This window comes from Anolis carolinensis, chromosome 1 (assembly GCF_035594765.1).
Source record: "Anolis carolinensis isolate JA03-04 chromosome 1, rAnoCar3.1.pri, whole genome shotgun sequence".
NCBI lineage: Eukaryota > Metazoa > Chordata > Lepidosauria > Squamata > Dactyloidae > Anolis > Anolis carolinensis.
The window spans coordinates 215,725,253-215,738,748 of NC_085841.1; the positions used below are offsets into that span (position 1 = coordinate 215,725,253).

Below are 13,496 nucleotides of genomic sequence, written 5' to 3' on the forward strand. Positions count from 1 at the left end.
CCCCTCACATATTTGTACATGTCTTCTCTCAATCTTCTCTTCTGCAGGCTAAACATACCCAGTTCTTTAAGCTGTTCCTAATAGGGTTTGTTCTCCAGACCCTTGATCATTTTAGTCACCCTCCTCTGGACGCTTTCCAGCTTGTCAACATCTCCCTTCAATTGTGGTGCCCAGAATTGGACACAGTGTGATTCCAGGTGCGACCTGACCAAGGCAGAATAGAGGGGTAGCTATACCCCTATTTATGCAAGCCAAAATCCCATTGGCTTTTTTCACTGCCGCATCACATTGTAGGCTCATATTTAACTTGTTGTCCACGAGGACTCCAAGGTCTTTTTCACACATACTGCTGTCGAGCCAGCAGTATGTGTCGAGCTGGTCAAGAAATACTCAGAGATGGTTTACCATTGGTTTCTGAAATATAGTCTTTAGCCCCCTAGGCAAACCCCTGGTCCAACTATTACATATCCTCCAAGATGAGAACTGGGAAAGATATGGCTAAACAACACCAGAGTGTGGTCAAGGGATATATATTTCTTAATGAGGATGAACACATAAGCCAGGAGAAGTTGCAGCCAGACTATAATCCAGTTTCTGAATGCAAATTATCTGATTTAAAATGGATTATAGGGCAGTGTAGACTCATATAATTCAGTTTAATGTAGATAATCAGCAACCAGAAACTGGATTACCCATATATACTTGCGTATAAGCCGACCCGAATATAAGCCGAGGCACCTAACTTTATCACAAAAAACTGGGATAACTTATTGACCCGAATATAAGCCGAGGGTGGAAAATGAAGCAGCTACTGGTAAATTCCAAAATAAAAATAAATACCAATAAAATTACATTAATTAATCGAGGCATCAGTAGGTTAAATAATGTATATACATACTAGCTGTGCCCGGCCACGCGTTGCTGTGGCGAAGTACGGTGGTATGGGAAATAAAGTATTGAGGAATTGGTGGTAGTTAAGGTAAAGGGTAAAGGTTTTCCCCTGACATTAAGCCCTTTTTTTTCCGTGTCAGGAGCAACCGGAGTTGCTTCTGGAGTGAGAGAATTTGCCGTCTGCAAGGATGTTGCTCAGGGGATGCCCGGATGTTTTGATGTTTTACCATCCTTGTGGGAGGCTTCTCTCATGTCCCCGCATGGAGCTGGAGCTGATAGAGGGAGCTCATCCACACTCTCCCCGGGTGGGATTCGAACCTGGCAGCTTTCAGGTCAGCAACCCAACCTTCAAGACATGAGGATTTTATCCCCTAGGCCACCGGAGGCTCCATAAGTCCATTATAAATGGGTTATATAGCTGTGTGGAAGGGCCTTGAGTCTACACTGCCATATGATCCAGTTAAAATCAGATAATCTGTATTTTATAGGTAGTGTGGAAGAGACCTAAGTGAGGCCTAACTCTGCCTGTCCCCTGGGCTGAGTGGGTTGCTAGGAGACCAAGTGGGCGGAGCTTAGCCTTCTAACTGGCAGCAATTGGATAAAAACAATTATTCCTCTCCCTCTAATTAGGACTTTATTTTTCTTTTCTTTTTGTTGTATGAACGTAGAGGCATGGATGAGGGGTTGTGCTGCCAAGTTTAGTGTTTCTGGGATGTGTAGTTTTGTTGTTTTGTCCTAGGCCGAAATTTCATTACCCCTTTTATATATATAGATGGATATAGATATACAGGTACATGGATCTATATGTACCGTATATACTCAAGTATAAGCTGACCCAAATATAAGCCGAAGCACCTAACTTTACCACAAAAACTGGGAAAACTTATTGACTCGAGTATAAGACGAGGGTGGGAAATGCAGCAGCTACAGGTCAATTTCAAAAATAGAATAGATATTAATAAAATTGCATTATTGGAGGCATCAGTAGGTTAAATGTTTTTGAATATTTATATAAAACTGTAATTTAAGATAATAATACTTTAATAAGATAAGGCTGTCCAACTCTGAATACTTATATACTCAAGTATAAACCGACCTGAATAGAAGCCAACCAGGACCCTCACTTGAGTATAAGCTGAGGGGAGCTTTTTCAGCCCTAAAAAAGGGCTGAAAAACTAGGCTTATACTTGAGTATATACAGTATATGGTCAGAGTAGATGGGGCCTCAGTTCATTGAGTGCAATTTTTTTTACACTTTGAAATCAATTTAGTCTAACTGAAATGTGCAGAGGACTAAGGCTACATCTACACTGCCATATAATCCAATTTCTGAATCCTGATTATCTTCTTTGAACTGGATTATATGAGTCTACACTGCTATATCATACAGTTAAAAGCAAATAACCTGCATTCAGAAACTGGATTATATGGCAGTGTAGATGTGGTCTTTGAGGGAAAATGGGAGGTAAAAAGAGTAACCGGGACATTTCAAAAGCAGCTGGAAAAAAGTGGATGATCGAGAATTAATTGGTACAATTTCTACCAAATTGTGATAATTGATGGTAGTAACTGGTGTTACCTCTGCTTAGCTTCTAACATCAGACAGGATCTGGTGCCAGTTCCGTTTATTGAGCCCTATATATTGAATTACCACATTTGGGGGATAAGACTCCAGTGTTTCTTAACAGGCAAAAGGTCACTAGGCAAAGCACATGAAAGAGTGGCTGGAAATGCTTTAGTGGTTGAGCCTTCCTTGCAGATATCAAAGCAAGGGTAAGCACGCAGCCTATAGCTTTCAACATTTTTTTGAACTTTTTTCCCTGTGCTCAAATGTTTTTATCTTTTTTATTTTATATTAACTACTAGCTTGAGTACCCGGCAATACCCGGGTTATTTGAAAAGGGCATTGTTTGTTTTTGGATGTTAGGTTATATAAGTTTGGTCAAATGTTATGCTATTTCTTAGGAAAAAAAAAGACTCAGTATCTGCTTTTGTTTTTTATGAATGTCCCCATTAGAAAATGCATAAGGATGTGGGTGAACTACAATTCTCAAAAATCTTGGGCCAAGTCTCCCCAAATCCCGCCTGTATTCACAGTTGGCCATGTTGGATCTGTGTGCCAAGTTTGGTCCAGATCCAATGTTGGCTGAGTTCGGTGCTCTCTAGAGAAGGGTGAACTACAACTCCCTGATGTCAATGTCAATCACTCCCAAACCCTACCAGTATGCAAAGTTGACCATCTTGGGTCTGTGTGCCAAGTGTGGTCCAGATCCATCATCTGCTGGCTTCAGTGTTCTCTGAATACTGGTGAACTATAACTCCCAGAGTTAAAGGTCAATCACTCCCAAAGTCTTGTCGAAGGCTTTCATGGCCGGGATCACAGGGTTGTTGTATGTTTTTCGGGCTGTATGGCCATGTTCTAGAAGTATACTCTCCTGATGTTTCACCCACATCTATGGCAGGCATCCTCAGAGGTTGTGAGGATGCCTGCCATAGATGTGGGCGAAACGTCAGGAGAGAATACTTCTAGAACATGGCCATACAGCCCGGAAAACATACAACAACTCCCAAAGTCCCCCAGTATTTTCTGTTGGCTATGTGGAATTTGTGTGTCAAGTTTGGTCCAGATCCGTCATCAGATGGGTTCAGTGTTCTCTGAATACGAGTGAACTATAACTCCTGGATGTCAAGGTCAATCACCCCACACCCCACCAGTATGCAAAGTTGACCGTGTTGGGTCTGTGGGCCAAGTTAGTTCCAGGTCCATCATTGGTGGGGTTCAGAGTGCTCTTAGATTGCAGGTGAACTATACATTCAAGTCCCTAGAACTATAAATCATGGTGAATTCTCCCCAAACCTCTCTATGTAGCACAGTGGTTCTCAACCTGTGGGTCTCCAGGTATTTTGAGCTACAACTCCCAGAAATCCCAGCCAGTTTACCAGCTGTTAGGATTTCTGGGAGTTGAAGTCCAAAACATCTAGGGACCCACAGGTTGAGAACCACTGCTCTAGTATGTTCAGTTGCTGTGTGCCATAGAATAGATTAGGAAAGGGTTAAGGGAGAGGCAGTAGGCAGTGTCATGCAAATTCCACATCAATGGAGAGAGAAAGGAACCCTGGGATCTGGCTTACTGTAACCTGCAATGTCCTTGGGTGCTTTGGTGGCTCCTCAGCACTGTGTGTTAAAACAGTTTGTGGAGGTGGGAAGCTGTCTGTGTAAATAGACACCTTTGCCACATACACACATACAGATTTTCACTTTTATTATGTGTATAGATGAGAGAATGTAACACAAATTAAAATTATTTGATGGCATATCGATAGGTAATAAAATTGATTGATTGATGCAAAACAAAATGTATCACATTATTTCTGTCTGCAATGAGGGTGGCCTGATTTCTCGACTTCCAGATATTGTTGCACAACAGTGTCCATCAGCTACAGTCCAACAACATCTGAAAGGTCTACACGTTTACTTGTGTTTCCACAGTTGTGATTTACAGTGCCCATTACCCTTCCAATTTACACTAGAGGAGTGGAGGGATCCTTGATTTTTTTTCAAAGCAATGAAAAGTTACTTTGAGGGACTCAAGCTAACAGAAATGCATGAGCGTTACAGTTCAGAAAGTAATTTCTTTAAAGACCCCTCCTTCTCATTTAATGTTAGGTATACTTTAGGAGTATCTTTTCACTTTATTATTTTTCAAAAATGGCAATAAAAAGAGCTTTTGTTCCCTACTGTTCCCACTGCTTTTCTTCAGCTAAGCTTTCCTAACGGAAATACTTGTAATACATGTAAAACAGAATAGTCCTTGGGGCTAGGGAAGCTATGCTCAGCCTTGTCCTTGAAAGCTCACACAGATGTCTCCAATTCCTAGGTCAATTTTCTTTTAAACACACAGAGAGATTAGCTAGGTGACCAAACAGTGAAGTCACCAGCATCATCCAAGGCCATGGCTACATGGGCCAAACAAAGGAAACTCTCTTGAATATGCTGCAAGCTACATGACATACAACTTGTTCAAAGCAGAAGCGCTACTTCCAGCCATTGATCCAGCACAAAGAAAAAAACAAGTTCTCCAGAGATTTCAGGAAGCTCCAGAATGCTCCTGGTGTTTTTGACATGGGGACATCATTGTGTCGCTGGCCATAAGCATTGCCTGGGCAGAGCTTTGCTAGTGATGTTGCTTCTAGTAATCATATGGCTGGGTATCTTCTTGTGATTTCATCAGAAGTGATGTCACCAGGAATATTCTGCCTTTCGTGGGTGAGATGGTGGTGGCGGTGGCAAAGGGGCTGAGAGCCCAGTGAACAACAGTACAACTTTAGGATGCTTCCATTCTATGTTGTTGTTGTTCTATTAATTTATAGACCACTTTATCTCCCCAAAGGGGACTCAAAGCGGCTTGACATAAAAGCACTGGTATCCAATTTAAAATATAAAAATATACAAACATTAAAACAGAATTAAACACAACCAATTTTTGAGCCTCCGGTGACTCAATGTGTTAAAGTGCTGAGCTGCTGAATTTGCAGACTGAAAGGTCCCAGGTTCAAATCCAGGGAGCGGAGTGAGCGCCCGCTGTTAGCTCCAGCTTCTGCCAACCTAGCAGTTCAAAAACATGCAAATGTGAGTAGATCAATAGGTACCGCTCCGGTGGGAAGGTAACGGCATTCCATGCAGTCATGCCGGCCACATGACCTTGGAGGTGTCTACGGACAACGCCGGCTCTTCGGCTTAGAAATGGAGATGAGCACCAATCCCCAGAGTCAGACATGACTGGACTTAACGTCAGGGGAAACCTTTACCTTTTACCTTATTTTTTAAAAAATAATCAGTTAAAATAATCAAACATTTTCAAAATTAAAAATCATAGCATCTCCTGACTAGATCTTAAACACTTGGGGCATCTCAGTAAAAGAGTACTCCAGAATATTTAGGCTGATGTACACTTTCTCAATTGCTCTGACCAGTTGTACTTTTGCCTTCTTTTGCAGCTAAACCACATGGGGGAAGCTGCCATGAGGAGTAAGTGTGCCTTCTCTATGGACAGAATTTTTCAGGTTCTGTCCCAGACAATTGAAACATCTAGTCACACACCAGCTGCCATACGAACCTACTTCAAAGGATCATTCCTATGGGGAGAAAAGTGGGATAAAAAAGTAAGTAAATTAATGTTAAAAGGGAAGAGAGCCCATATGTATATACAAACAGGGAACCCCCTGCCCAAGGAAGCCAGAATGCCCCCCTCCCTGTTGTCCTTCTGGCAGCAGGTGAAAAACACTTTTTTTTCAGATGGGCTTTTAAATATGAAGATTTTAAAGATCAATTCTGGTGCTGTGGTTTTTAGTTTTTAATATGTTTGAATGGTTTTGGAAATATTTAAATACTGTTTATATTTAATCCAGTTTTAAAGTTTGCATACTTGTATATATTAAATTGTAAGCTGATGCTTTTATGTTAAGCTGCTTTGAGTCTCCTGCAGGAGAGATAAAGCAGGGTATTAATAATAAGAAACAATAGACATTGACAAAATCACGATCTGCCAACTGCAAAAGGCCACCCTGCTGGGATCTGCGCGCATCATCCGAAAATACATCACACAGTCCTAGACACCTGGGAAGTGTTCGACTTGTGATTTTGTGATACGAAATCCAGCATATCTATCTTGTTTGCTGTGTCATAATAAAATAATAATAATAATAATAATAATAATAATAATAATAATAATAATAATGATTCATTGGAACCTATGCCTCAAGTATCACCTCCCTGCAGTTAAGAACTGGTGGGATCACAAACCTGCAAAGGTTGTGGAAAATGAACAAGCAAAGATACTGTGGGACTTCCGAATCCAGACTGACAAAGTTCTGGAACACAACACACCAGACATCACAGTTGTGGAAAAGAACAAGGTTTGGATCATTGATGTTGCCATCCCAGGTGACAGTCGCATTGATGAAAAACAACAGGAAAAACTCAGCCGCTATCAGGACCTCAAGATCGAACTTCAAAGACTCTGGCAGAAACCAGTGCAGGTGGTCCCAGTGGTGATGGGCACACTGGGTGCTGTGCCAAAAGATCTCAGCCGGCATTTGGAAACAATAGACATTGACAAAATTACGATCTGCCAACTGCAAAAGGCCACCTTACTGGGATCTGCACGCATCATCCGAAAATACATCACACAGTCCTAGACACTTGGGAAGTGTTCGACTTGTGATTTTGTGAAACGAAATCCAGCATATCTATCTTGTTTGCTGTGTCATACAACGTTGTTGTGTCAATAATAATAATAATAACAACTTCAAAGACTCTGACAGAAACCAGTACAGGTGGTCCCGGTGGTGATCGGCATATTGGGTGCCGTGCCAAAAGATCTCAGCCGACATTTGGAAACAATAGACATTGACAAAATTACGATTTGTCAACTGCAAAAGGCCACCCTACTGGGATCTGTGCGCATCATCCGAAAATACATCACACAGTCCTAGACACTTGGGAGGTGTTCGACTTGTGATTTTGTGATATGAAATCCAGCATATCTATCTTGTTTGCTGTGTCATACAATAATAATAATAATAATAATAATAATAATAATAATAATAATAATAATAATAATAATAATACAATTTGTAAAACCAGACGAGCTTTACTTTGAGGAGGATTTCTGGATGTGACACAGAATGTTCCCATTTAAGTAATTAGTTACCATTTATTGTTGACCTTCAAAGATGTTGTTGTAGTTATGGTTCAAAATACATAATTCATTTTCCCCATCCCTTTAGTTACATTTCAAACCAGTGGTTCTCAACCTAGGGTCCTCAGATATTTTTGACCTACAACTCCCAGAAATCCCAGCCAGTTTACCAGCTGTTAGGACTTCTGGGAGTTGAATACCAAAAATATATGCGGACCCCAGGTTGAGAACCACTGGTTTAAGCCATTACATAGTACAAGCTGTTGGCTTGTGATAGAAATCACACTCTCCTTTCTGACTTATAATTGTCACAGTACCAATAACAGAACTATGAGCCACAGCTTAAGCCAGAACTTGAATCAGGTTATATTCCTCCTCCCATCATTCAGATAATTATTTCCAGTATTTCTACCCCGCCCTTCTCTCCGAGGGGACTCAGGGCGGCTCCTGCCAATGTAAGTAGAATTACAGAGGATAACCACAAAATAAATTAAGACATTCCTTGTTAAGTTACAGTTGCGTTCAGGTTCTGAATGAGAGCTGTTCTAAAACAATTTTAGTATATGAAGATTAGCAATAAAGTAGCTTGTAAGTAATTTGTCACAAAATCATTTTTGTCTCTAACTCATTGGAAAAAATGCAATTATTTTAAGCAATAACATTTTAAATTGTTAAATGGCAACAATGTTAGTGAACTGCATAGCCATCATTATTTCACTTGGCTTTAATTTGTTACTCTGTGTGTGTGTGGTAATTTGGCTTTTTAAGTCTTTTAAAATTATTTCAATTGATTTTAAATAAATTCAAAACTAATGTATTCCCAATGCATTATTAACTATTAATATACTGAATTGTGTAAGTCTTACTAATATGATTAACAACAATGAAGTAATTGTTAACAAATCAGCTATGACACTAATGTTCCTGTACTCTGAATCGGAAATCGTGCTTCAGTGTATTATTCCTGCAAAAAAGAGATGGTTAGAGAAGCGATTGATCATAACCATCAGTTTTTTATTTGAATGCAATGGGTCTTTTGCAGTTTAGGACTATTAAGTAAATGCTGCAGTGTTCACGGCATCTTGGGATTACAATGGCTTTGTAAACCATCACTGGTAGCCTTGTAGATTCCACTTGAATTCCACTATATTTTTCTCATTCCACCATGAAGATCCTGGAAGCTGACATCTTCCGTCATCACTTGACTACAGTACTAGATTTGGCCACTGCTCCTTCCCCTCCCATTGAAGAGCTGTGGGTACATCCTCATTTGCCAGGGATGTTGCCTTTTGCGAGATTCAACGGTTGCCTGGCAATTGTGCTTTGCGTTCTAACATTTACATGTAGGGCTTTGGCCTTAGCTTTTATCACAACAGGCATTTCCTAAAACTTGGTTACATGGACAAAAAGTAGAGAAATGTAGGCATGGTGCCTCTATTCCTAGAGAACATATCTTACCCAATTAACTTGATTGTGGTTTAGACAACTTCCCCATGTGAAAAGTGGCTTAGGGAGCTGGGTATGTTTAGCTTTGAGAAGAGAAGATTAATAATAATAAATAATAATAAACTATGTACGGGGCTTGACGATTCCAAGGCCAGAGTTAAAATTGCTGGAAGAAACAGTAACAGCCTTAGGTATGCAGATGATACCACTCTGAAAGTGAGGAGGAGCTGAGGAGCCTTATCACCAAGGTGAAAGAAGAAAGTGCAAAAGCCGGGCTGCAGATAAACATCAAGAAAACCATGATTATGGCAACCAGACTGATTGATAACTGGCAAATAGAGGGAGAAAACGTGGAGGCAGTGACAGACTTTATATGTCTAGGTGCAAAGATCCCTGCAGATGCAGACTGCAGCCAGGAAATCAAAAGACGTCTACTTCTTGGGAGGAGAGCAATGGCCAACCTTGACAAAATAGTGAAGAGCAGAGACATCACAATGGCAACGAAGGTCCACATAGTGAAAGCAATGGTATTCCCCATAGTAACCTATGGATGTGAGAGCTGGACCATAAGGAAGGCTGAGTGAAGGAAGATAGACGCTTTTGAACTTTGGTGCTGGAGTGAAATCCTGATAGTGCCTTGGACCGCAAGAAGATCCAACCAGTCAATCCTCCAGGAAATAATGCCCGACTGCTCTCTGGAGGGAAGGATATTGGAGGCAAAGTTGAAATATTTTGGCCACATCATGAGAAGACAGGAAAGTTTGTAAAAGATCATGATGCTGGGGAAAATGGAAGGAAAAAGGAAGAGAGGCCGACCAAGGGCAAGACGGATGGACGGTATCCTTGAAGTGACTGGCATGAACTTGAAGGAACTGGGGGCGGCGACGGATGACAGGGAACTCTGGCGCAGACTGGTCCATGAGGACACGAAGAGTTGGAAACGACTGACAGAAGAAGAAGAAGAAGAAGAAGAAGAAGAAGAAGAAGAAGAAGAAGAAGAAGAAACAACCTTTATTTATATACTGTTCCATCTCTTCGAGAGGACTCAGGGCAGTTTCCAGCATATACAAAACAGTCAGTTGTCAAAACAACATACAACAGCATGAACAAACAAACATAATAAAAACAATATCATAAAACAGCAGTAAAAACAGTTCAATCTAAAATGAACACAGTTACAATTAAAAGGTAACATAACAGTCATGTTTAAACATTTAAAAGGATGTCACATTGAAGAGGGGAACAAGCTTCTTTCCTTCTGCTCTTTAGTCTGAAGACCTCATGTTGTCTATTTTATTTCATAGTATTTTTACTCCTTAGCCGTACATTGTCTCTAGGTTCGCCTTCTCCAGCACTTTAACAGAATAATAGTCCCTAATTTGCATCGTAAACGATTTGCACTTTTCTGGCCCACTACTCTTTTAGAAGCCAACCCAGGTTTTTACCAAAGTATGTTTATTGTTTATTGGTATATATGATTTTATCTGTTTTTGATTTGTTTTCTACTGTTGAGTTTTATATTGTTTGTTGCCTGGGCCTAGCCCCATGTGAGCCGCCCCAAGTCCCCTCGGGGAGATGGGGCAGAGTATAAAAATAAAATTATTATTTTATTGTATGACACAGCAAACAAGATAAATATGCTTGATTTCGTATCACAAAATCATAAGTTGAACACTTCCCAAGTGTCTAGGACTGTGTGATGTAATTTCGGATGATGCGCGCAGATCCCAGTAAGTTGGCCTTTTGCAGGTGGCAGATCGTAATTTTGTCAATGTCTATTGTTTCCAAATGCTGGCTGAGATCTTTTGGCACGGCACCCAATGTGCTGATCACCACCGTGACCACCTGCAGTGGTTTCTGCCAGTCTTTGAAGTTCAATCTTGAGGTCCTGATAGTGGCTGAGATTTTCCTGTTGTTTTTCGTCAATGCGACTGTCACCTGGGATGGCAACATCAATGATCCAAACCTTTTTCTTTTCCACAACTGTGATGTCTGGTGTGTTATGTTCCAGAACTTTGTCAGTCTGGATTCGGAAGTCCCACAGTATCTTTGTGTGCTCATTTTCCAATACTTTTGCAGGTTTGTGATCCCACCAGTTCTTTGCTGCTGGGAGGTGGTACTTGAGGCATAAGTTCCAATGAATCATTTGGGCCACATGGTTGTGTCTGTTTGTAGTCTGTCTGTGCGATTTTCTTACAGCAGCTGAGGATATGATCAATGGTTTTGTTGGTTTCCTTGCACAGTCTGCATTTTGGGTCATCAGCTGATTTTTCGATCTTGCCCTTAATTGCATTTGTTCTGATGGCTTGCTCCTGGGCTACAAGGATCAGGCCTTCTGTCTCTCTTCTTCAGGGTCCCATTCATGAGCCATAGCCAGGTCTTCTCCTTATCAGCTTTTCCTTCAGTTTTGTCAAGGAACTTTCCATGCAATGTTTTGTTGTGCCAGATGTCAGCTCTATTATTATTATTATATAAGGGCAGATTACAGGAGCATATACCGACTCTGCCTTACATCACCCATGGAACCTGCCAGCTCCCATCAAACAATGCTGGCGAGGCTCTGTGTGTGATGTAGGGCGGAGCTTCCCATGATGCCATAAGAAGTAATGGAGGGAAACCACTCGGTCAATACTTTCCCCCTTGGGATCATCGAATTCTAGAGCTGAGCAATGCGAGGCATGGGGCATCGGATCCCCCTCTCCCTCCCATGACGTGGCCATGTGATAAAGTCACAGGACATGGAGCAATGGATTCAAGTTACAGGAAAAGAGATTCCACTTGAATATGAAGAAGAACTTCCTGATGGTAAGAGGTGTTCGACAGTAGAATACACTGCCTTGATATGTGGTGGAGTCTCCTTCTTTGAAGATTTTAAACAGATTGGATGGTCATATTTCAAGAGTGCCTTGCATGTTACTGCAGAATGAATTGGATAGGACTGACTGGTACTTGAAGTTTCTTCCAACTCTATAATTCTACGCTTCTTTGTCAGCATTGGTGTTCAAAGTAGGTAGCAGATGTGAACCAGTGTGGGATAGTAGTCTGAGTACGGAACAGGACTGTGGGATACAATGGTTCAATCTACATTCACTCATGAGTAACCTTCAGCAAGTCACACTCTCTCAGCAAATCTTCTCTGAATAAATCTTTCCAATAAAACCCCATGATAGATTGCCAACAAATCAGAAATAACCGTTTGTATTTCCACCAGTATAATGTTGATCATTCTACAGCATTATGGGATCATTCTGCGGCATTATGGTCTGGAATGAACCATTTTGAACCATTCCTATAATGGTATTTTAAAAAACGAATCTAATCTAGTTTTTTATGAATAGAGTGGAGTCAGATCATTCATAGTTCAGTGGGCAAGCAAAGGATGAAGCTGCTGTTATGTGGGTTTATGGGATTTAGGATACATCACAATCAAATAAAATGACTTGACTTGGCTTTCCGAAGGCATCCTGCAGTATTTGTGGCCAAGGTAAAAGTAATGAGATTTAAATTAACTATAAAATAATTTGAGCTGAACAACAGAGGAAAACAAACTCCTAATAGCAAGTGGAATAGTTTGCCAAGAAAAGTGATGTTTTCATCATTATATTAAGCCATAAAAAACACAGTCTAGACAAAGCAGAGTAGATTATATTATTAAGGGGCTGAACCTACATTAACTGTTTAGGGGAAAATGGATTAGATGACCTAATAAAACATTTCTACAGTCTAATGATGATGATACACTAAGTCAATACCTCTAGGGGATTTTCCTCCCCACAAACTCTTAGGAGTAGGTAATGTGGCCAAATGAATTCTTTGTATAATTACTCAATATTGAAGTGGATTGAAGGTCTTTTAGTACCCAAAATAAAGTGGTTGGAGGTCCTGAAGCCTTCCTCCAATATGCTTCTAGCGACATCATAATAATTTTAAACTGTTAAGGAAGAATTCATTTAATCCACTGCTTCAGGGCTCAGTCTCTCCTATACTCTGCTTTTGCTCACACACTTTAGAGCTAATGCCCAAGGTCTTAGTTTTGTGCTCTGTTTATTTATATGATTTATACCCCACCTTTCTCTCAGTGTTGGGATACAAAGCGGCTTGCAATATAATGTTTTTAAGGGCTCAATAAAAGCATAATGACTGATACATAATAAAATGCAAATTCAATTACTTTTCGTATTAGAATACAGTTAGCTGTGTAATACTGACACAGTTGTTAGACTTGGGTATGTTCCATGGGTACATCTTTGGGGTTGGGTATATTATAACAGATCAATTTTGAATTTGAAAAATCTTTGGCAAATGTAAATACACACATTCTTTTAAATTATACCCTTTTATGACAGGAGGAATTTCACTAATGGTCAATGTAATTGGGTGCTTCATGATTGTAACTTTAAAAAACCCTACCCACATTGACCTCCTTATCCACAGATTCTGCATCCATTGAATTAACCA

At 40.4% G+C, this 13,496-nt stretch overlaps 1 protein-coding gene across 1 annotated transcript in view; it reads left to right on the forward strand.

The window, feature by feature from the left end:
* Nucleotides 1-13,496, forward strand: part of LOC134294344 (proline-rich protein 36-like) — a 503,650-nt gene that overhangs the window by 277,572 nt on the left and 212,582 nt on the right. Inside the window, exon 4 of the mRNA XM_062965133.1 lies at nucleotides 5,890-6,054. Within this exon, the coding sequence (XP_062821203.1) occupies nucleotides 5,890-6,054 (165 nt within the window). The remainder of the gene's footprint in view (nucleotides 1-5,889; nucleotides 6,055-13,496) is intronic.